This window comes from Pyxicephalus adspersus, chromosome 7 (assembly GCF_032062135.1).
Source record: "Pyxicephalus adspersus chromosome 7, UCB_Pads_2.0, whole genome shotgun sequence".
Classification (NCBI taxonomy): Eukaryota; Metazoa; Chordata; class Amphibia; order Anura; family Pyxicephalidae; genus Pyxicephalus; species Pyxicephalus adspersus.
Window position 1 is genome coordinate 9180554 of NC_092864.1, and position 25220 is coordinate 9205773.

The 25220-nt window shown below is 42.7% G+C and overlaps 1 protein-coding gene across 1 annotated transcript in view; it reads right to left on the reverse strand.

The window, feature by feature from the left end:
- SEPTIN12 (septin 12) overlaps window positions 1–25220 on the reverse strand; it is a gene marked incomplete in the record, with an annotated part of 75469 nt that overhangs the window by 27749 nt on the left and 22500 nt on the right. The window contains 1 exon segment of the mRNA XM_072416980.1: window positions 7633–9255. Coding sequence (XP_072273081.1) covers window positions 7633–9255 — 1623 coding nt within the window.

The following is a 25220-nucleotide window of genomic DNA, read 5'->3' on the forward strand; positions in this document are numbered from 1 at the left end:
CTCGCTGACTTCCAGATGTTCCTCTAAAACAGCTGCCTGACTCACACTTTGGCCGTGTTCCTGAAAGCAGTTAAATATTTCTCTGGCTTTTTAAACTTTCTGCTGAATTTAAATAAAAGTCCATGGGGTCCAAAGAAAATTCATTTCATTAAACTAAATATAATCTGGATTATGTCCTTCTCATAGGGATTAGAGGGACCCCTTAATGCAGAATGACAGAAGGAAGTTTCATCTATTTACCACCAGGTGGCAGCATCTTATCAATGCTGCTGGACTATCACTGTATTAGAAGCCTTTCAAGTGGCTCCAAGATAATAATCCATGACAGTGGCACTTTAATGTGATATTTCTTTACTTTTTTTTTTTAAACATGGGGGAAACTTTAAAATAATTTATTTAGGAACCCTTGTCATAAAAGCGGGTTCTTGATGGCCAATCAGTTAGATGCTAATGGAGAAAAATTTGACAGCATTAAGGAACCACAATGGACCAATTCCAGTTCCTATGTGTCACAAATGACAAATGCCTCATATGTTGTATTTTGCTTTTTTGCATTCTATTGCATGCTGATGTTTTAATGCATTGTAAACAATAGGAAATCTGTGGCCCAGTGTTGATCTTCTGGTAAAAGATAATTAAATTGTAAGGGTAACAGTAGCAGTTCATAATTATTATTATTAAACAGTATTTATATAGCGCCAACATATTACGCAGCGCTGTACATTAAATAGGGGTTGCAAATGACAGATACAGACAGTGACACAGGAGGAGGAGAGGACCCTGGCCCAAGAGCTTACAATCTAAGCGCCAAACATTACAAAATCATTTGTAATGTTTGGTTGCAGGAATCAGGTAACACGTTTCTATGATGTCATGTGACCGCTGCACCTTATATTGATTTTTCCATCAATCATTAGTTTATAATTCGATTTCCTCTAAATGTTCCCATGCCACCCCTGGGAATCATTGTAACCTTTCTGACCACACTTAGACCCTCGGTGTGAGAATTGTGAACCCAACCCAGAGGATTCCTATGGCTCAGTATGTGGACCCCCTCCCTGCCAGGCTTCAGGAGTAATGGGTTGCTGTAAACGGATGTGACAGCGCTAAGCGGCAAATAAACTTGGAGACTTTGTTTGGAAAAGCTGTGAAAATCAATTTGCTCTACGCCTGTAAATAGGCCAGTGATGGATTGCTGTATTTACCCTGAACTGACGGACTGCAGGGAAAGTTCAGAGGGGCAAAAAACGGCAAACACGACCTGTGCACAAAGAGAGCGTCAAAAGGGTCAACAGAGGTCACCGGTAAATGGTGGAATTATAAAGCCGTGCCATTGCTTTGACCGTCAATAGTTGAATGCAACCGGTAGATCCGCAGATCTGCTTTTGGATTTTTGGATCAGCATTACAAGCAGGGCTGGAGAGGAGGGAAAATTGGGCAATTGCCCATGCTCCTCTCCAACTGGCAGAAGGTGCATGGAGCTAGAACGCTGTGTTATCTGGGCCCCTACTACACATTCGCCAAGGGTGCCACTTGGGCCTCAACTGTTCCTGAGTGCAGAGTATAACTTGAAGATCCTAAAAAATTGAAGTCAAAAGTTTTTGCAAGGAAACAACGTAATGGGCAGAAAGGGGCCACGCCTAGGTAGTTCTGCCCAGCAGGTGAGGCTGCAGCAAAGGGACGGTATTGTCAGCCCAAACAGTATCCTCCAATGAATATAAATTGGCATTGGTGCTCTTCCTCCAAAATTCAATGGAACCGAGTTTGCTGGATCAATGGTAATTCTCCAACCTGAGGTTCCTTCAATTCTCCATTTGATTTTGGCCACTTTTGGTAAATCCAATTCAAAAATAAAGATCAGCTCATTGGAACGGGGTAAATTGACCCATGTTTGACCAGTCTTGGGATCTCATGTGAAATATAGATAGGTCTGGATCATCATCCTGGCCCGGGATGACCAATAAATCTGCAATCAGTTAACCAGAATTTACTACAGCTGCTCCATCATGGCAGTAAATCCTTGCAAATCTTATCTCCCATCATGCTTTATTGTCATTGATATGGCTCCTGACGGGATTCCTCTTCCCTCGCCTTCACCCCCATGACAGGGGGCTAACATGCTTCCCGTGTATAAAATTCCTGAAAGGGGGCCGCTCATCCCTGACCTCTCCATGTCTCCATATTGCACAACGGAGCCCTCTCATCACTCTGTCTCCTGAGCTCTCCGTATGACGGCCTGTCACTTTCCAAATCCAACCCTCTCCTCACCTGTCTCCCCATTTCCTGCAATGTCTCTCATCTGTCTGACCTGCCGGTACCACATAATCCGCCACCCTCCACCCCGGGGGGCGTGCGGCTTAGTAGACGTGGGCCGCTGACAGGTTTGAGGTTTAGGAATGTTCTAATTAAGTAATTAACCAAAAGTCGCTCTGTCAGAGGACGGCGAGGAGGTAAGGAAGATAAAGGGCTTGGAATCCGGCCTACGAGGGTGCACCTGTTCCTACACGCACACCAGCCCTTACCTAGAGGTGCCAATCCACATTCCTCGACCGCAGGATTAGACCGTGAATGGGTAATTTATCAGGGTCCGGGGTGTAAATGTAATGTGTGAATGCTATTGTAAAAGTTGTTTTCAGTCTTTTTTTTTAATCCTAAGCTTTTATTAAAATGATATCTGGGGATTCTCTTATGTAGGTCCTTGGTACGCCACATTTAGTTCTGGAGTGACAACTTAATCACAATTTTGCTTCTATGTTGTCATGTACAACGTTGGTACAGGCTGTGCAGACACACATTGCCCAGGCATGGTCTACAATCAGAAAGCCTCACTAAGGCAAAAACAGTGACAACTGTGCATTCTGCTCATCTGTCCCCCCGCAGCTTCTTCGTAAGGCTACGTACACACGTGCAATAATTGTCATTGGAAACGAACGATTGACGACCGATCGGCCGATAATCTTTAACAAAAAAAAGTGCAGAACGACTAGCCAAGGAATGAGGAAAGTCACTGGAAAACAAACTGATTGGGGAACAATCGTCGCAGTCTATTGTGTGCATGGTCATTCAGTGATCGTGGATTGTTCAGTGATATACTTTCTGTAGTACACGTCACTTTCTGCATCGTTCAAATGATCATATCTAGTGTGTGTACATTATTGGTGGATTTTATTTGAGTGATCGTATCGTGCATAATCGTTGATCGGTTGCCAATCGTTCGTTTTGCAACGACAATTATTGCACGTGTGTATGTAGCCTAAGGCGTCCTGTTTTGCAGGCATATATCGGACCCATCCCCAGCAATGCATCCCCATTGTAAACCAGGATTCCAAGAGCCCTCTGGCAACCTGCAGCCACCAAGGGGATGAACAGGTAAATATACTTTTTACAGCCCCCTCCACCTTAGACATAAAGGTGCATTTACCCTTGATGCACGAGTTGGACTGTAGAAATTGAGCAAAGCAGTGAAAGGAAACTCTGTAATCATGGGGAAATCTTAACGTAAACTTTCCATGAGAGTGATATAAGTGCTACCATCTCAGCCTCCTTCTACAAAAAGTCTAGTTTTATGGGTGCAATGGTGATCACCTGACCATCATGATTTGTAAATCACTCACCTTGGATAAGAATGAGGATTAGGTGTTCTGACCTGGCTTACCTGTATACCTGGTTCAGGTGAGCCAATGAAGCATTCTAACCAAAGAATCAGAATGACAGCCAGGACACTTTATCAGAAGGAGGTTGGTAATGGTTGATCCCATGGATATCTCATGGCACATCTCCCTACTGCCGATGAAACCCTTATATTGCAAGGTGTTATTCATAATTTCTAAATCGCTCGTCTGGGATGAGAATGCAGATTAGGTGTTCTGGATTAGCTGTATACCTGGTCTAGGTGAGCCAATGAAGCAATAATGGCTGATCCCATAGCTCTCTTACATGTCCCTACTGGTTATCAAACCCAGAACCATTAGAACCCTAATTTGCTAAGTGTTGACCACTTAGCCGCCATATTGCCTAAAACCTAAGGGAAAACACTCAAACAACCAGCTATTGATGCTTTTGTCCATGTATCATGTAAAAAAACATGTTCCAAATCAGTACCCATCACCTTGACCTTCATGTGCCATGACCTTCATGTCACCTTGACCTTCACCTTCAACAATGTGCCACCTTCCCCAATACCCCATGCCGAGCAATAGAAACTTTTCTATTAGAGTTTTTTCTCCTGGTTCACGCCTGATTTTTGGAAATCTGCCAAACATGGAAACCAACATTCAAATTCAGGTTTTCACATGCTGGTATAGGGGAGCTGTGGGTTATCCGAAATCACAATGACGCCATGTTATGTGGACGGTCAACCCATCACAACGCAATGAATACAAAGCCTATTGGCCGATCACTCAATATAACCCCATCCACAGGCAATTTTAATTGGATGTACATGACTCATACTTAGAAGAATGAGAAGAATGAGAAGGTCATAGGTCATGTTTGATGAGGTTTAATGTTCAAAGTGTGCTAGGTGCTTTCCCAGAAGCCCTTGCACCTCGGCAGGACAATACCTGAGCTCTGTACTGCGTGTTGCATACAATAAAGCCGAGCGATTGTTTATACAGCTGAGCCGTGTGTTGGGTTCTCTATTTAAATAAACCGGGGGTCTAAATCCTCAGCAATAATAAACAGCTGGCTGTGTACAGTCCCTAGCACTGATGGATGGAGCTGTCAATGCAATACACTGCTAATTGCTTTCTAGTAGAAACCTTTACTGTAGAGCTCTGAAAGAAAATGAGATTTGCTCAAGAGGACCTGTTCAGTATAAAAATGCATAGATCTATGGGTGCGTGCAAGGACCAGCTGCAACCAATCAGAATTTAAATTCAATTGGATTGGTCAGCTGCTGAATGTTGCTTTATAATGAAAGTATAGCAGTTCTGGTCAATTATGTTTTATTAAATGGTTTATTTACATTTTCTGCATTTATTATATAATAAACATTGAGCTTTCAAGAAAGGAAAAGAATATTGCTAGGGATACAAGAAATATAGGCAGCTCAAAATCTTGCCTGGCCGCCATACTGATCCATGAGCTTCAATGCTTTTTGGAGTTGGATCATCACTCCAACCCCTGGCTGCTCCATGTTTGTTTGGAGTCATGGGCACAGAGGGTATGGATGCCACAGGACCACCATGGCGGGGACCTAGGATTTTTAGAGGAAGGATCGATAAAGCGCCTCTCATATTTATCCCAGAACAGTATTTCTTTAACAGATGCACCATTGAGTCCCCCTCCTGTGGTCTAATTCCAAGCAGTGGTACACTACTGTTAACATTCAAGATATGATATGTTGACCCAGAACTATTGTGTTCAGACCTCAGGCAAATCGACAACAGCTGCCAGTGTAATTATTTTTCCACCCTTCCCACATTTTTTGTACAGTCTGTTTTTTGCATTTCTTACACTGTGGCATGGCAACAGCAAACAGCAGAATTGAACACGGCCATGGCCACTAGGACCAGGCCATTGATGTCCAGGTGTGAACCATGGTCACCATCTACGTCGGTGCCGGCACAGCCATGCAATGGGAATATGACCAACATCAGGTCCTCTTTTGCATAAAATAGGGTCAATTAGGCAAAAGAGAGCAATTTAAATTTGATTCAGTTTACAATTACCCCCCATCCGTCCCAGTCCCGCACACAGTACATGTTAGCTGCCTGGCCTACTGTTTCCCCAAGGAAAGAAATAAATGCTTTCCATCCACTTCTAGCTGACAGCCTATGTAAGTCACAAATTCCAGAGCTCTCTGGGAACATCTGTTTGTCAGGTAAGGGGTGTTTAGCAAAATCACCCCCTTCCCTGGGTTCCCCTCCCACTCATGAGCCCAGGAGATGGTGAAACTGGGGAAGCCGTTCGGTGCCAAGCAAGGAGGGGCAGAGATAGATGAACAGCAAAATAGCTCTCCCCCTCCCCTCCTTGTTTCTTCTCCCAAAGACTGGGATGACTTCCAACAGTTGTTCTTTAAATAATCAGGTTTGGACTTGCCCCCTCCCACTCCCCACCAACCACTTTCGTAACTTTTTTGTTCCAGCACTTTTCCAAATAGATCTTTCCTAAATGGACACAGATAACTTTAAAGATGTTATCATGGTCTCTTTTGCCCACTGGGGCTTTGCTGACGTTCTTGGGGTTTGCCAGACCTCCCCTGGTTGCCCATGGGACAAGACATGACCCTCTCACCCTGGTTATGGACTGTCTGCTGCAAAAAATCCTGTGGATGAGGTCATTTATGGGGATTTTCGGCCAGCTTGCATCCTTTTTTCCATTGGCATGCCAAGGGTTTTGTTTCATGTGATGTAAACAGTGTTTATGATGCTTATTTTAATTGTGACTGCTTTTCTGCTGGGTTTTGAGGAGAGCATTAAGTCATTTGCATCAGTTAGGCCTCCACTAGAGGTTTACATACCGTTATACCCAGTAGGGAGTAAAATTTATATTGAAGCACAAAGCAAACTGGCAGAATTGGATGGAAAACTAACTCCTCACCCTTTTATACTCACCTTTGCTGTGTAGTCAGATCTCCGTTGACTTTGACATATAACCAGGCCAGGCTAGCCACTCATGCCAAATCACTGCACCCTAGGAGGGCGGCCCATGTCTTGAAATACTTGGTATTTCAAGAAAACTCTAAGGTGAGTTTAATTTGGCCAAGCAATAAGCTTTCAAGAACCTCTGTACTCATGAATGGGTAGTGACATAATCTCTACTCTACCAGAATGTTTTGGGATGTTAGGAGAAAAACAAGTGATTTCCAGAAATGTTTTTGGAGAACCTGGGGAAAAGAATGAACCCTGATTATGCTCAGATTAACCAGATAGTCGTAAAGGTTACAGGAGTGCTGAAGTACGGGCACTTTGTGGGTACAGGCAACCTGTGGTTGTTACAAAAACCTGTGGAGCAAATACCAATGCCTCTACTACTTGTTTAGGTTGGGGGTGGGGCAAAACTCAAAGTGTTGGGGTAATCTCAATTGAGAGGAGGCCCCAAACCTTGGATCCAAATGGCATGATGGGAATTGATACAAACGCTAACAAAAGTGCTCGCTGGAACTACAAGGTTCCTTCACTTCACCACCAATTTTACTTTAGGCACTTTTTACATCTGTTTAACTTAAGGCCAGCCCCAGGCCTGATGAAATTAAAGGTGACCCCCACATAGATGAACACTGCAATGGCTGGAAGAGTACGATGGATATGGCATTGAACAAGAACAATGGCCATTCCATTGTTATCATTATCATTTTAAATAGCATGGAAATACTTTCCTGTTATTCACACCATTGATTTGTACTAAATATTATTTCTCCGTCAACGCAAACATCAATGGAGGATCACCAACCAGCTCAGACCACTTATATATGGGTCAAAATGCACTTGCTTTGGGTCCCATGTAAAACACTTTTGAACATAGGAAACATCATGTATTTCTACAACTCTCAAATATTTAGCTTTGGTACCTACCAGTACCCCACCCCAAACTTACTAAGCTGCCTGACAATGAGATGACACCCATATGTGACAACCAAGCTATGCCTTGGATCACGGAGTGGAACTTTTTTTTAGAAAACATTCTTACCTTCCAATCCTGAATCTGTTGTCTTGTTCTTTTCTTTTTCAAAGTCTTCAGACAATATCAGTGGTCCCTCAGGTTGTTTGAAAGAAGTTACAGCAAGGGGTACCATATGTTGGGGCTCACTTTGAAGGTAGTTCTTTATAGGTGGAACCCCATTTCTTGAATCCAAGGATGCATCTGGGAACCTCTGCTTTTGCTGGATACCTTGATGATAGGCCATAGATGCGGAATCCCCATTTCCTTGTACTCTGTTAGAGAAAGAGGGTTTTTCATAGCAAGAGGATTCTTGAAGATTTTTGACAGGGTCAACCAAGTGCCCAGTTGATTTCTCATTGACCAAAGCATCTCTGGCATACTGATTCTGAACGTTATCTGCTTTAGTAAAAGAATTTGCTCTCTGCATCAGGGATCGGAGTCGATCACTTGAGGAATTAAATTCAGATGGCTTCACGTTATGGCTGAAGTTGGACTCTTGGGGAGAATCTTGTTGGATAGCAACTGGCAGGCGAGAACCTGAAATTGGTGACATTGGAGTATTATAGTTAAGAGAGCTTGACCTCCCAATAGAAGCCAACTGTGGTTTACTATTTAAAGTGACTTCCCTCTTCTCCTTGTTCACTTGAGAAGATATACCAGGTGTGGAGTTGAGGTTAACTCTTAGCTGTGTCCGAGGCAATGGTTTATTAAATTGCTCTGAGATCGAACCATTGGGTTTTCCAAAAGAGCTCTGAAGAGGTGATGGGAACTTCTGTAGAGTGGTTTGTTGAAGAGAACCAAAGATGGGTGGTGGAGAGGGGGAAGAAGTCAGGTCACAGTTTATGGGTGCACAATCAGTGGGAGGTGAAGAAGAGGATGAAGATGAAGAGAATGATGGCTCCCTGCTAATGGATTTAGCATTCCTAGAAGAAGGTCGCTTATAATCTGGAGTAGGAGAGCTCCATCCTTCTGATGGTGGATAGCCAGCATCTGGAGAAGGAACTAGGTCAGGAACATTATCTTCAGCAATGTGAAGGTCAAGAGACGGCAAAGAGCCATGGTTTTTAGAAGTCACAGGTACCAGACGGACTCCTGGCCGCTCGATCTCAGAATGAAATACATTTCCGTGTGATGAAAATTTTTTCATGACTGGACTGGTCACATTAGACATCGTGATACTGGACTCATGCTGGCCCACTGAATTCTGGGTTTGACGGAGTGGCTGGAAAGGTCTTGTAGGTGGTGGACATTCTAAACTTGAAGTAGAACTGTGGAGGCTTTCACTATCGCTGCCATGTCCTGAGGATGAAAACCCACTGGGATGGAGCCGTGTCTGAAAAGAAGAAACGCGGGTGAGGCCTTGCCCTGCTGATCCATTGGTCTTGGCCATTTGCATTGTACCACGGTTGAAGGACAAGCTGCTAGTGATCCTGCTTTTGAGGACCGGACTTTGAGACGGGCTACAGCTTGAGCTGATACGGATGCGGGACTGATAGAGTGGCTGATGAGATCCAGTAGATATTTGGCTGTCCCCATTACTTGCTCTGGTTATGTTATTTTGAGTTGGACTGAAGGGGGAGCTATGGGTTGAGGTTGGCGAAAACACAGGAGTGTCGTCAATGTCCTCCATGTCGAAAGACCTTTTCAAAGCTGTGTAACAATAATAAAAGATAAAAAGACATAATTAATATGTGCACCAAGAAAAATTATAGCAAAATAAACCAACACAAACAAACAGAACTGAGTCATGCTTTGGGACTTTCCATGCCTTCAAAAGGCATATTTTGCTTCCTAATGTTGCAGATCAAACAAGCCTAAAGTCAACCCAATGTTTTTTTAGGGAGGTATGAAATCACTTCTACCAAAGTTTTATAGCTCAGACAAACAAAGGCAGTTCTGATTTTTCCCGTATGATCATATCACTTAACAATCTGCTAATTCATTAAAGGTTAGGTGAATCCCACAGGTAAAACCCAAGTGACCCATGAGGCCATCACATCTCAATGTCCAACAAAGAGGCACACAGCACTTACTCTTCCCCCCATCCTAAAACAATGTCTGCTGTAATACAATAAAACCCAAATGTAGGGAGGGAGGGAGATTATGTCACAAAAGCCTTAGGATTGCACGTGCAGTATGAACATAAGAGCTAGAAATTCTAAGATTCTTGGAATCACCAAGTGATGTCACCTAGACTGTATCGGAGATCGCCAAACACATGAAGTTATAGATGGATATACCAATATTGTGGTTTTGTAGACTTCCACAACATTGTTTCTCAAGCATGGTTTTGTGGAACCCCAGGGTTCCTCCAAAGACTGCTGGGGGTTCTTAGAGCTATGAGCAAATTTAACCTATCAGGTCAGTTACCACTGACACCAAGAGTCTTTTTAGCATACGTTTCCCTATGGCCAACATGTACTATGTACAATGTACTATGAACTGAGCATAATATAAATATCGTCAGGAGTTCCCTGAGACCTGAAAGTTATTTCAAGGGTTCTTCCGTGTTACAAAGATTGAAAAAGGCTGCCCTATACAAACCCACAAAGCAGGCCTAAAAAACAAAGTCACCAGCAGAAAGAGAAAAATTGACAAAAGAGATAAGCAATACACAGAAGTTAAATCATCAGTGCCCATCCAATTGCTGAAGAGGTTTACCATCTTCTCAGAAGTCTGCATTGGAGATGATAGCACCTTCTGAAGTATTACATCAATGACAGGTCAACTGTGCCAAATGTTTATAGCCGATTATGGAATAAGTTTATCACCCACCAAAGAGTTTAGTTCCTCTTTAAGATACCTTGGTGATTTTCCCATAAAGCAAAACCTTACTATGGTAAAAAGCATTAGATATGGTCACCAGTAGCATCTACATAGACTTCTACACTTGAGTAATTTAGGAAATATTGTACATTTCCCAAAAATTTACCTCCCACCACAACTTTATTCCTAGTTTTGGATGTAGTGTTGTAAGGTTGGAATGTCTGCCAGTTTCTCATTGTTGCTTATGCCCTCATTGATGGTATAACCTCAATATTTCTCATGGCGACCATTGCCACCAGGACAGAATTAATGAGCAATTTAAAATGTTAGGAGATATCCTCCAAAGGTACAAATGGAGAAGGCCAAATTACATGAGGTTAAAGGATGGATATACTCATATCTCTTCCAATGATACAATGGCCCCTCCAATGGTATAACTGGAGAAGGCCAAAGCATGTGAACTTAAGGACAGATATAGTAATATTGGGTTTTCCAAGCCCTGAGGACCATTGCCACCAGGACATAAAGTAATAAGCAAAAGTTAGGAGTTATCCTCAAATGGTACAACTGGAGAAGTCCAAAGCACCTGAAGGATAGATAAAGTAATATTGTGGTTTCCAAGCCCAGACTCCTAAGCATGGGGTGATTATCACATAATAAGTGAGACCTTCTTATAGTAAAAAACATCAGTTATGATCACCAGCAGCATCTACCTAGACTCTATACTTTCTATACTTCTATAGTACTTTCCACAATATTGTAAATTTCCAAAAAAGTTACCTCCCACCACAACTTTATTCCTAATTCTGGATAATGTGTGGTAAGGAACATCTTGCTCGTTCCCCATTGATGACCCAACCTCAATATGTCTTCTGTTGAAAATTGCCACCAGGACAGGAAGTGATGAACAATACAAAATGCCGATAGATATCCTCCAATGGGGACATCTGTTCCAGTGTCCATTAGAGGTGGAGTTGCTCCTACTTTTAACGATCTCTCCAAGGACAGAAAGCGAGAGGACCCAATGTTGTCCCCTCAACAAAAACTTGATTTGGTCTTTACCTTTTCCCGAAAAATTGTCAGGAGTTCCATTTAAAGCTCAAAGTAGAGGCAGAACAAACGGCCATTGAAACTCAATCGACATTCCAAGTTTCTTGCTCAACACAGAGAACTCAGAACAATACGACTGATTATTAAAACAGCTATCTCTATTTCGCAACTTTACGTCCATCTCAGAGGGGTCCACAGCCAGCCCATATAAGGTTTTATCATAGGGGAGAAGAAGGAGCCAAGGAACCTTACATAATAACACAGAAACTTCCAAAGCCACAATATCCCTTCTCCATTAAAGGTAGGAACAATGGGGGTCTGTGTACGAGGAATGCGGGCAGAAGTGCACAGCTGTGGCAGACGTTTGTCAGTAGCCCCGCCATGTTCCTGTATATAGACAAGTTGTGCTCTCTTTATAAATAGATCTCGGGGGGGGGGGATTATTGTGCTTTTCTACCAAATGAACGTCGTAATACAAAAACTGGACTAAATATTGAACAAGAGTCATGTATATTCTTACTGGAACCTTTGTGTATTTGTTATAGATCTTTGCAATATTCGAGCAAGAATCTACCTGTGATCAACACCAGTCACTGCAGCTCTCTTTCCTGGTGCAGAGTGGCTGGTCTTGTATCCGCCCACTCCTGTAATTATCATTAGGGTGCATGTAATGGGTGAGCCCATTAGGCCAATCCCAAGTGGGGAGAGAAAGAGAGAGGGAAAGGGAGATTATTTATGTGGGGTTTAACTTGATCAAGGACTGTACTAAGGTGCAGGAAAAAAAATGGTATTTTGCTGATCACTTGACATGCAATATACAGAATTCTCTGCTCCCCACAGGCCTTCCAGCTTCGGAGACAGTCGTGTGCAAACTTGCAAACAAGGAACTTTTTCCTCCATAACAGAGTGAAACTACATGTGGGTTATGTTTTTACATAAGAGACGTACTAAATAAACAGGCGGCGTGTCACCCACAGCTCGGAGGGCTTTTGTAATTTATTGACATGTGGGTATGTATTCAGCCATGTGTGGTGGAGACTGTAGTCTGCATTGGAAGCCCCTGTGACAGGGTGACAACACAGGAGGACCATTGGGGACATGGACACAACGTTGTCACCCTAGAACAGGAAGTGAGAAAGGACCCATCATGGCAGATTGCTGAGGCAGCAGAATTTCACCTGCGATAAAAAACGATAGTCGACAAAGCTCCAGTGTCCCTGTAAAGATTCAGAATCTGTTACACTTTTACAGCTGTTGAGGATTTTTCCTTCCACCTCTAGTCCTGGTACAAATAGTGTCACAAGGGCAGGAAGTCAGGGAAATCCGGGACACAGACAGCAATAGAAACATTTGTTTTTGTGCACTATGCAGATACTACAATCCTTGCTAGAATTTACAGTTCCTTTGTTCCCATAAAAGACTTTTGTCCGATCCATTAAAAAACTTGTCACCGGAACAAGAAGTGAAAAGAAAACTTGCAATGTAGAGTTAAATTGCATTTATTTTAGGGATGAATAATAAATTATAATGAGAATTAAATACATTTCATTAATTATCCTATAATGTTGCCATTGGGTCTCTGTCCTTCTCTAATCAATGCAGGGAGATTATGGCTGGAAAAACAAGAAGCCATGGCATTGCCCACTTGTGATAATTGAAACATTTGATATCAAATGAATGAAAGGGGCGGGGCCATGGGCAGTCAGGCTGGAGGAGGAGGGGCTAGAGGATGCTGGCCATCCTCCTGCCAGGAAAAGAGGCAGGTCTGTCTAATTTGCTGCAGCTTCTGATGCACATTTTGAGAAGCTCATTCTAAGTCCAGGAAAGGAGCCGTACTACAACAGTCTACAAATCAGCTTTCTGTTAGCAGAATGTAATGAAGCTTAGCAGAATTCTCCTAACATGAAAGTAAAAAGTTTCAGCAGAAACCACAGGGCTGATTAGTAAATGGAGTCCAGCAGAAGACTCCTGCACAGATATCTGCAAAGAAAATAAACGCTGTGGATACTTCCAATGGCCCCTGGACATAAAAGGATTTAAAATAAAGGAACTTAATAATTAAGACTATTGTGCCCACAAATGTCCTCCCCCTGGGGGCAACCCGAACATATGGTGGCCATGTCTGGAACCAAACCGGTGGAGGGGACTGAAGTGCTCTGCCGGTACAGAATTAACTGTTTCAGGGAAGTAGGAAATGTTGGGAATGCGACAATGACATTAAAAAATGTCATTCAAAATGTCTGAATTGCTGTGACTTGCTACAAAGTTACAATGTTGCAGAGTAATCACTGAATTCCTGTACAATTGTTGCAATCATTTCCAGCAATACTGCACAGATATCAATATCAATTCATTGCCGCTAGACGCCATCGGGGGACAGCTGTGCAAATGACAAATGGTCATCACAGGTCATCCAGTGTGCATAAGAGAAAGGAGACTGAGCAAATTCTGCTTCCTGCCTGCAGCAGACTGATGACATCATCTCAGCCTAGGCAGAGTCACTGGACTGAAGCTCATGGAACGTTTCGGAAAAAAACGATACAGTTGCAAATTGGGACATATCAGAATTGCATTTTTGAAGACTAACGGCCCTACTTGTAGGTTGCATTACCTGCGGTACAGCTGGCCAGTCCTGGGTGCATTGCAAACCTCTGCTGTGTACCAGGGAGCAGCAAATCTCCCCGTAGGTAACACCTCTGCACATGGTTGCAGCTGCAGTTCTGGCGCAGTTTTTCCACGCGCACCACGATCTGCTGCAGCCCTGTGCAAAAAATGGATCCCAACTTCTCCCATTCACCTAATGGAAAAACTGGGACAATGGATGAGCCTGCAGCAAAATCATTCGGTTTACCATAAGTGTAAAATGGCCCCAATTAAAAAAAAAGTAATTAAAAAGATAATATTCTCCATTATATAGTCATTTTATAAACCTGAAATGTTTGATGACATCCACAACCCATCAACCTATTGATTTTGTCTCTTATTTGTTTTTCTATTTCATATTTTTTCCTGAACCTCAACTTCCGTCATTTATCCAAAATATTGAATGTCTGCCTGCCCCGTAGCGTTTTTTTTCCCCTCCGTTTCATTGAGAAGGATCCACTCTAGGCTTGCTGCTTAAAAACACAGAGCCGGCACTCCATGGGGCCAGGAAATGGGACATATGGCCCCCCATTTTCCCTATTCACTCCCACTTCCAGATGCACTATGTTTAAAAACACAACAAAGGGAAGCAGCGGGCGCGGGATGACCTTCTTGGCCCCACTTAGAGCCTGCGAAGAGAGGAAGTGAAATAAGAGTTGCTCTCAGCGGCCTTCTGTCTGCGGTGCATCTCTCCTTTGCACAGACAGGAGGGAATATGCAAGACAGACTCCATGTTTATTTCCTGCGGCAGATAGCGGGACGGGCCCACAACAGGAACCCCGGACAGAAAACACTGATAAGGAATGACACAGATCGATAACGATTTGTATGTCCCCATCACTCACAATGAAGATATAGCAGGAGACATCTTTACCAGCCAATCAAATTATTTCCCTTGGGCCCAGCATGAGAAAATAAGATATTGATAAAGAGAGAAACCAAAAATAGTTTATAGTATGTTTTCAATTTTCTCTCTTTCATTTGAAGTTCAAAGGAATTCATAGATGTGTAGAACACATGTGCAGGCCCAATTGGGAAGAATCTGTAAGAACTGTTCAATCTACTCAATAAAGGGTGGTGGGGGCTTCTATGGGTATTTTTAGTAGAGATATCCTTTATATTTTGCCCTCCCCAAAAATATTTCCCAGAAATCCTTCACCTACCTGTTCACGTTTCTCAGATCTTTGCTATATAGTTCCCAGTAAAACTGCCCCACCAGGCTCCAATGGTCCTTCAAAAGCAGAGCCAGCCTGGAAAATACCGGGACGGGGGAGCCAATGTTTGAAAGATAATTGTACAAAAAGTGTCCATCGAGTAAAATGTTTGGTGGTTTTAGTCCGTAAGGAGTGTAGTCAGTGGGAGGAGGCCAAGAGTAGAGTGTCCTCTGCCGTATGGATGGATCCGGCTTGAAAACAGGATTTCCTGGTGGCAAGGGAAGCAAGAAGAATGAAGAAAAGGCCAGGGGGTAAAGATTTTTTTAGCATAAGGAGAGCTAATGTTGGAAAGTCTGATATCTTGGTGGTGAGTCTTCTAAGAAAGATAACCAGGAGCCAGAAACATATAAAGGAGGCCAAGAGAAGGTCAGGAGAGGAGCTTTCACTTTGTAATGGGTGGAGGAGGTGGCTCATGTTGGAGTAATGATACCTGGGGGATAAGTATGGTAAGAAAGTTTGAGAGAAGCTTGAGAGAAGGTCAGAAGCTGAGCATTTTCTACCCTATAGGTAGTCCTATGGCGGTTGGGGGGGTAAGGAGTCATCATAGTGGGCAGGGGAGGTGGTTCATTTGGTTCATGTTGGGGCTTTGACATCGGGGGGGGGGGTAGTACAATAGAAAAAGATGGGAGATATACTTATGGAGGCTTCATGTTAGGTTAGGTCCTGTTGGTGTTGGGTGGTCAGACGTGGAGCTTTTATGGAAGCCTATGGTGGAGCTTAGTAAGAAAGGTTGTGAGAAGGTTGGATGCATTCTCTGTCTTTTGGAGGTTGAAGGGTGAGGAATCTTCATAATGGGCGGAGGTGGTGGCTCATCTTGGGGCTTTGACCTGAGGGTAAGAACAGTAGGAATGGTTGGGAAAAGTCCAGATGCAGAATGTTTTCTACCTTATGGAGGCCCTATGTTGGGGTTATGAGTTCTTGCTGGTATTGCATGGTCAGAAGTGGATCATTTATGGAAGACCTAGGGCGGAGCATAGTAAGAAAAGTTGTGCGATGGTTGGGATCATTTTCTGTCTTGTCGAGGTGAGGAATCTTCATAATAGGTGGGGGAGGTGGCTCATGTTGGTGTTATGATATCTAGGGGTAAGTACAGTAGGACACAGAGTGTTTTCTACCTTATGGAGGGCCTATGTTGGGGTTTTGAGATTCTGCTGGCTATTTGGACCATGGCAGTGTCAGAAATGGAGCATTTATGGAAGGCCTATTGTGGAGCATAGTAAGAAAGGTAGTAAGATGGTCAAGAGCATTCTTTGTCTTTTTGGAGTTTAAAGAGGAATCATATGGGTCAAAATAATAGGAAAGGAAGGTTGTAATAAGTCCACCATATTGTGGGTTAATTTTAGTGAATATACCATCAGTGAATCTTACAAACGAGAAGGTTAAGAGCAGATCATTTCATACCTCATGGAAGTCTTTTCTTCGAGGATTTTATATCCCTGTGGTGATGATGATGATGAAATGAAGAGTGTTGTCCAAGAGCAGTTTTCCTTATAGTGGACTCACATTGGAGAAGGTTGAACCCTGGTGTATACCATGAAGAGAGACCAGGAGCTGAGCCTTCTATTCCTTGTTTTGGTCTTACACTGACCACAGACAGGGGTGAAATTGTGATGTGAAGCAATAAGATGGCCAGGACCAGAATGTCTCCTCACCTTGTATGGGTTTCACAACAGAAGGTGTGATATCCTGGGGGTGATCATCATGGAATGATAGAGATAAGGTCAGGAGCAATGTGTTCTCCACCTTATGGAGATCTCATGTTGGGGGTTGTGATGTCCCAGCAGAAGGTCTTTAGCAGAGAGTTTTCTACCTTATGGAGTGACATGTGTTGGAAGTTTCGCCCAATATGTTGTCAGCATAATGCAATCATCTTGTTCTTTCTTTGGCTGGACAACAACAGGACTCTAAGTCTGCCTGGGCATTTGGTGCATATGACATCAGTCCCCTCTCTGCTAAATCTCATGGCTTGTTCACCATCTGTTCCCTGATTCTCTTTAGATCTTATCAGACTTTCCCAGAAGGAGGGAGAATTCACAGCTTACTGTTTATCTAGAAACCCTGGCCTCCCTTCCTCCCTGTGTCAGTGTCTTTCCATTGCTGAGGGTAAACAATGTTGTCACTGCAAGGATCTCATCAGCATTTCCAGCTATGTCACACAAGAAGAATATGAGCTGGACACACATAGTCAATGATATCCGGTACCATTGGTGTAAATCTGTAGTCTTGGATATATCCAACTCGATCCAAATTAACTTCCGCCTCACTTATGGCTTCCAGAGGTTTTGTTGATAGTAAAAAGTTAGGGCATCGTTGGAGATATACTCATTCTCAGATCTAGTAAACAAACTACTGGGTTTCCTTATTCATAGCATTTTTTCATAACCCCTACATTTTTGGAAGAGGGGCACCTTTTTGGCACAAAGGCAAAGAAGACACCTCCAATATGCCTCCAGTAATGAGACCATGAAGCCCACATTTCCTGTAAATTGGCTTTTCATTGAAGTGGAACACCAAACAAAAAAACAAAATGTCACCAGGAGGAATAAGGAACAGGCAAAGCTATGCCAAAAATCTCTTCCCTGGTTCCTGGTGGCTTTTTGGTTATTCTGCATATGCCATGGTTCTATTCTCCGCACCACCAAAAATAAACCTAGATGCTGGGGGCAATATAACCCCTTTGCTTGCATTATCAGTGGTTGCCCAATAACTGAAGAGGATCACAGTGGATGCAAACAAATTGGTGCTATGCAGTGTAGATTATGGTTTCATTTGCTGCACAACCAAGAATAGACCTTGATGCTGGGACAATGCTGTACTTGCATCATCAGTTGCCGCTCTATGGCTGAAGAGGATCACAGTGGACCTGGAAGAGTTGGTGACAACAGCAGCTTTGGGAGGGGGGTGCAGGGATTGGCAGGATCCTTGACCTGTCACCACTGCAGGGCACTTACAAAATTGTGTGTGCCATAACGATGTTCATACTTGCCGATTATGACAAAAGCTCCGGCACACCAACCGAAATTTAGCCCCCCTTTGGGAAGTTGGATAAAAGGTTCAGAGTAGTGTCATACTTTTAGTAGTTTAAAATCTTTTATATAGGGATCAGTACAGCAGACCAAAAGAGGGATAAATGGATTTGGCCCCAAAAGAAGGGCAGATCTCCAAAGAGAGTTGGTTGGGTACCATGGAATCCTCCACCAGGATGCTTTTGGAAAGTCAGGATGCAAAGGACACTTTAGAATGGAAATTACAATCTGATTGGAGGCTTACTTGTAGGTTTACTGAAACTATGTGAGGACAAACACAAACCAAACTCTTCAAATGACCCTAATTAGGTAAACTGTCCCTCTATTCAGAACCAACACCAAGTAAACTCTCTACTGTTGTTTTAGAATGAATTGACCCTCTAAACATTGCATATCAGTCAGTTTCCCCTTTACATCTGTAAGCCTTTAGCACAAAGATGGACAAACAAATTCCAAAGGGCAGCAGGGTGGGGGGAGATGGAGATTTAGGATGTGACTAATTAGCGGGCTATTAGCCAATTTAGTTCTCTGTGTCATCTTAGTAAACCCAGGGCCTGTGGGAGGGAGCCACGCCAGACACAAAACGTATCCAGCTGTTGCCCTACGTGGCAAATATTCATACTTTTTCCTAGTTATAAAAGAAATATATTTGCCCTAAAACACGTGTGCAATTGTTAAGAATTAAACTCTTGTTTTGGTTCAACATCTGGAATTAGAAAACAAGGCTGACAGGCGGAGTGTCTACACTGGGTGCTGAGATGACAGAGGAGGTACAGAGCAAAAGTGATAAAACTTTTTTTTTTTAACAATTAATTAGATCAACTGCATAAAAAACAGACCCAGCATTAGTTAATGATCCATAGTCTAGGCAACGTAAAAAGAAATGCACCACCAACTCCAAATACTGTCCAGTTGGAATCCATTTTTTAATAAAGAAAATATCAGCCTCGCTGGGAAACAAATGCAAAATCATGAAAGCAAAATCCACGCTTTCAACGCTCTTACTGCAAATTTGTTCTGGGGAATCATTAATAGATCACACCTGTGATGGGCTGCATTCTCTTTCTCTAAAAATAATACTTTTATTCTCCGTGAAACAAACCGATACTAAAAATAACGGCGTTAACAACGACATCTGCTCCATTGAAAATATGCCTCCTGGTTCTTGCAGCAGGCGATGACGGGATGGAGTGCAGGAGAACAAGGCGTCAGATCACAGCTTGTCAGTGTCAGGAGCCGTCATCGTTCCCCCCACCCAATGGTGAGATTGATGGTTTTTCCTGGCCTATTGTTGTGGTTTCCTAAAATATGGCCGGTGCCCTAGGCGGTTGTACCTATAGGGGCAAAACCAATTGGTATCTGGTTGGTATGTACATGGTTGGTATGACATAAACTTTTGGCGCAACTTTGAAAATTTGAGATTTATGTGCACCCTCACATTTGTTGCCAAGTTTTACCTGCAATTCTGACTTCCCTTGCATTGAACTCCTGCACACTTTTACAGGGGTCACATCATCCCGGCCAATCAAGATGGCCAAAGGTTGGAATATGGATGGAAAGAAGGGAAAGGGGCAGGTGAGTATCAAATGGGTTTAGTTGTGCTTTATCAATAAAGAAGGAGAGAAAAACAGTAGGGGTTTTATTGGCAAAAATGCGGATAATCATATTTCTATCACATATAGTGAGTATACAAAAGTGTCACAAAGAATTACCAATCAGACTAAATATTCATCCCAGGTCCACTTAAACAGTGGAGCTTGTTGGGATATCTATGCATACGATACGATATATACATTAGTTGAAAAGTCCATAGACTTATATTCAACAAAGGCAAGTGAGTCTCAGGAGAAACCCGATGCGTTTCGCCCACTTGGGCAAATATGAGACATATGTATCGGGTTTTAATCCATGATATAGGCTTTCAAAATGAACATGGAACAGGGCTTCCAATTGCTTAGTCTGGAAAGTGGTGTACTGATCGTAAAAGAACGATGAGTAACTCAGAGCTAGTGGCAATTCCTTTATAGTGCTGCTACTAGTGTACTGGAGACGTTGCTCTGAAGAAGTCAGAAGATGTGACTTCAGACTGCGTAGCCAGAAAAGAGCTGAGAATTATCTTGCTCTTTGTGTTTGCTTGGGGGAATGATGGTTTGTGATCTCCCAAGCATCCTCCGGGCTTAAGCAAAGGGGGAGTTCTGCTTTAGGTAGGCCATATACAAATCAAGTTTGGTTTGATCAACTTGTTCTATGTAAGTGGGAATTACCTATGGAAAACAAATTGATGGTATTTCCTCATACTGCAATTACTACTTGAATCAAATGCAAATCAATCATTATATTTTACCTTGATTGACCTTCCTATTAATGGTGACACAAGGAGTCTCCAAAATTGACATCCTTAAAAAGTCTTGTGCCATCAACACATCGACTGATCAAGATTTTTTTTTCGATTTACACTTGATATTGATTACTTTTGATCAAAATAATTCAGAAATAAAGATAGAAAAATATGAAACAATCCAATGGACTGCTCAACTATCGATCCATGTATTGGCGGCTTTAGTCTAGAGCCACCCGGAGGCTGTATGAGGGGGGAAGGGGGACGTACATTTAGGATTATGACAGATGGTGTGGCTATGCATGCCTTTTGGCCATAAATCCAATCCAACATGTAATAGGTGTCACCATTATTCATCTCAGAATGTCAGGAGATACCTTGTGGCCCAACACCAACACTGGAATTGACTACATTACCCTATCCAGGTCAGAAGCCAACATTAGCCACAGTAGGGTAGGAAAGGGGTATTCCTTTACTTTGTACAGTTATCAGCTACACTTATTATTAATAAATTATTTATATCAGTTTAGTTCACTTTGCCACAATATAATAAGCCAGGTTTACTACCAAGTTCTGTGTACAGGAGGCCATCCCAGTAGAGGGTGTTGGTTTGGGCACCATGGTTGGACAAAGGTGATGGACATTCCACCCTGGAATATCTGGAAAGGAATGGATATCAAATCTTCAAGGAAAGTGGAAACAGGCTGAGTGTTTTGATACAATCATGCAAACTTTTGTTTAGATAACGATAGGTGGAAGTTGTAGCTCTCCCCCATGGAGATATCTTGTCATTTACCTTCACTGGTCCATTATGGACACATGGTGGCTTTGTACGTGCAGAGCATGGAGGGTTAATGAAAGGACTGGGCTCTGGTCTGCAGGCCAGGCAGTCCTATTTACTTGTTGGTACAGGTACTTGCACACCTCTCAGCAAGCTAAATGATTACTTGGCATTCCACAAGACAGTTCTCCATAATAACCTCGGAAGGATGGGGAGGGGGAAAGGGTCATAGGTGAGCTGACCTTGGATGAAACTAAGGTGCCGGGCAGATAAAGCAAAGATAGCAGATGGTGGGACGGGGTCTCATGTAAGTTCATATAGCTGGCGGGGATGCAGTACAGTTTTTTTTTCTTTTTTAATAACTGCAGATCCATCACTGACAGGCCAGGTAGTCAGTTGGATGAATATCCAAGGCCACGGTGCTGTAGCAAAAATTCAGTGCAATATTGACGAGAGCAATGCATTATGATGAATGTCCAGGGGCGAATATAGGGAGGTGCAAAGTGTGCCCCATATCCTCCTCAGCCACAAGGGGCACCCTAAGTCAGTTCTTTACAGGGGCCCACTGTTGACTATGTCTGCCATTGTTTTTTTGGGGGGGGGTTTGAGATGTTCAACTCTCTACACCTTGGAGCCAGGAGATGACATTATTATTATTATTATTATTATTATTATTAATAATAATTATTTATGTGGACCTTTGATGAGAGTATACCAAAAATGCTCCCAGTCCCGCCATGTGACTGGGCTTGTGGTCAACTCAGTAGCAGAATATTTGGTACTCTTGCCCTGAAGCACTAGAATCTTGGGTTAGGTCTCAACCTGAGCTTTGTCTGCAAGGAGTTCTTGTTGAGTTTTCCCAGACATATGGTAGCTGTAGCTTGGTATTTGTGCCATCAAGTGTGATAGGAACTGATCAGGACTTTTTTTTTCCATGGATGGTTGAAAAGTGTAAATGTATTAAAGAATAAAATAACTCAACAAAACCAATTGAACAGGAAGGTTTTGGCATACCATAAGGATTCCAAATAAAGTCTTCTATGGAGGTTTGGACACTATAAGTCCACCTGAATCCATAACCTTCCATGTTTGAAGTTTGGAGAAGGTCCTTCAGAAATTGTTACTCTGTTTTGCACTACAATATCTCATTAGGGTTCCATTCCATTATCTTTTGTATTTTGCAATGATACTGTTCAACCTTTCATAATTTAAAAAAATGTAAAAATTGGGAAGAAAATTGGGTAAAATTTCCTCAGCAGAATATTCTGAAAATGTTTCTGAGCTAGCCCCTTTCATTTCATTTTCAAGAAAGACAATGGCTCACCTGTTTGTCTTGTCAATATGGGTGGCAAACAATGGCCGCAGCTGCTGGACACTAAAAGTACCTTACTTAACCTCTCAGCCACTTCATAAATAACAGGGCCAACCTTCAGCAAGTTGGTGCAAATGAATTGAGGTCGTCAGCAGTAAATTAGTGGAGGAAGAGGGGGGGTAGAATTATGGCATTTAATTATGGCTCTTGGACACAGGTAATTATGGTCCGGCTCCTGGAGCTCACACACAGCAGTTATTGTAAGTCATAGGTGAAGATAGGGCAATAGAATGGCCTAAGACTGGTACAAAAGTGGCATAAGAAACCTAAGGTGTGCCTGCTGGGGACAGGATAGTCTTTGGGGATGTCATTGACTTAAGATATGGGCCAACAAATCTCTAATCTAATGTTTCTCAACCAGAGTTCCTCCAGAGGTTGCTGGGGGTTCATTGAGCAATGAGCAATTTGTATCTCTCAGTCAGACTAGGCGACACCAATGATCTTTCTGGCTATCTGTAAGGGTGACATTCTTTCCCATGACCAGCAATGTAAGAGGAATTCTTTCCAATGACCAACAGGCATATATACTGTGAGCTGTGGATATAGTAATTATAGCCAGGGTTCCCTGAGGACTTGAAAGTATTTTCAAGGGTTCCCCCATAATAAAAAGGCCCCTAGGCTCCACTCTAAAGCTTCATAATATATTTTTTTCAATACATGCTATGGCACCGTCCTCTTGATCTACCAGGTTTTTAAAATTCCAAGTGTTGTCTTCAAAGATCTTTCATCCCTATTCTGAAACACATATTTTTACCCCCAACTTTTAGTGCTGCATCTGAAGATGAGAGAAGCTCTTTGACCACATTCCATATCTGTCAAACCTGCCATCATTCTTTGAAAATAGGGCCCAAAGGAGTTGCCTTGCATCTGAATTATTGCAGCATAAAACACCTTTGAAATGACTAGGTGATTTTTTTTTCCATTGCTTAAGAAGAAAAAAAAAGGAAGCCATGCCTCATTGAAAGAGATCATGTGGTTTTACAGCGGATATGCCATAGGCAGCAAAAGAGTTAACCGCAAGGGTCCGCAGCCTCCTATGTCTACATTGTCTATACTTGCACAGCTGTTAAAGCCATCCATACCTGAGAGAGACATCAAAAGGGCGCAAAGGGCTGAGTCTTTCCATTGTATGGGCTCTGCAGTTGGCCAGTTAAAGCTTTAATAGTTTATAAAATGTTTACAGATGATGGAAGCCCATGCACTGTCCTCTTTGATGAGGCTTTGGTGATTTATGTCAACCTGTGATAAGTGAAGGAAGAGATTAGATAAGGAAGGTTATGCACTCTGGTGAGAGTGAAAGAGGGACAAAGCTTGATAGAGAGGGTGGAGAAAGGTCACAAGATTGAGAGATTGCAGGAGAGATGTCAGAAATCTCTCTGCCCTCGAGAGCTTGGGGTATGGTGATCCATACCATGATCCCTCACTGGCCATAGGCTATTGATAGGTATGAAACAACCTGAGAACTTTCATGTATTCGCTTCTATCAATATGTGTTTACTTTGCACTTATCAGAAGGTGCGGGGTACCTCCTGGTCTCCAGGCTTCTACTGGTTTTTAAGTAGCCACCCCTTAACGTACAAAATAAAAAATATTAAAGAGTGGATTTCTTGGCTAATAGTTACTCATGTATTGAGTAGATTATAACATGAAATATACAAACAAATAATTAGTCCAGAACCCATTAGAAAGTCATGGGATGTGGACTCATCCACTATACAATCGGCAGCTAAATACTGATCTGCTATTAAACATCTTGTTACCCGACGCATTTCGCCTTTTTGGCTTCCTTAGAGGTAAATAGAAGACTTTGTTGTAATGTAGTGAGTATATGGTGGTTTCTCACATTTGGAGCAAGAAGAATATTTCTTCGGTAAAGAGATTCACAGTAAATCCTGCTTTTTGGTAGAGGTTAAAGTTCTTCTAGAAGAGATTTCTAGGTATGGTACTGCTTAAGGACTCTTATAGAGAGGCTGGTAAGGCTTCTAGGAGTCTTTTTGGGAATGGGGACACTTGGGTAAAACAAAGTAGGCTCGGAGTAAGAGAACATAGAGAACTTTGAGCCTTCTTTGTTTTACCCAAGTGTCCACGTTTCCAAAAAGGGCCCCCGGAAGCCTTACCAGCCTCTCTATAAGAGACCTTCAGCAACCCCCAGCTGTTTTAGGAGTCGCTTCAAGGACTCCCTTTTACCAAAAAGCAAGTTTTACTGTAAATCCTGGTACTGGAGAAATATTCTTCTTGTGCCCAGCCATGCTTGAAATGTGAGAAACCTCCTTATACCCCCGGGCTTGCCCTGAGGTGATAGGAGAGCCACTTAGCCCTGTGGTCAGTCACTCTTGCTCTCGCTTTTTTGTCAGCTCCCAACCTGGTGCTCTATGGCCCAGCTTTTACCAGTCTATGAAGATCAGGGTGACCTGGTTTTGACCAG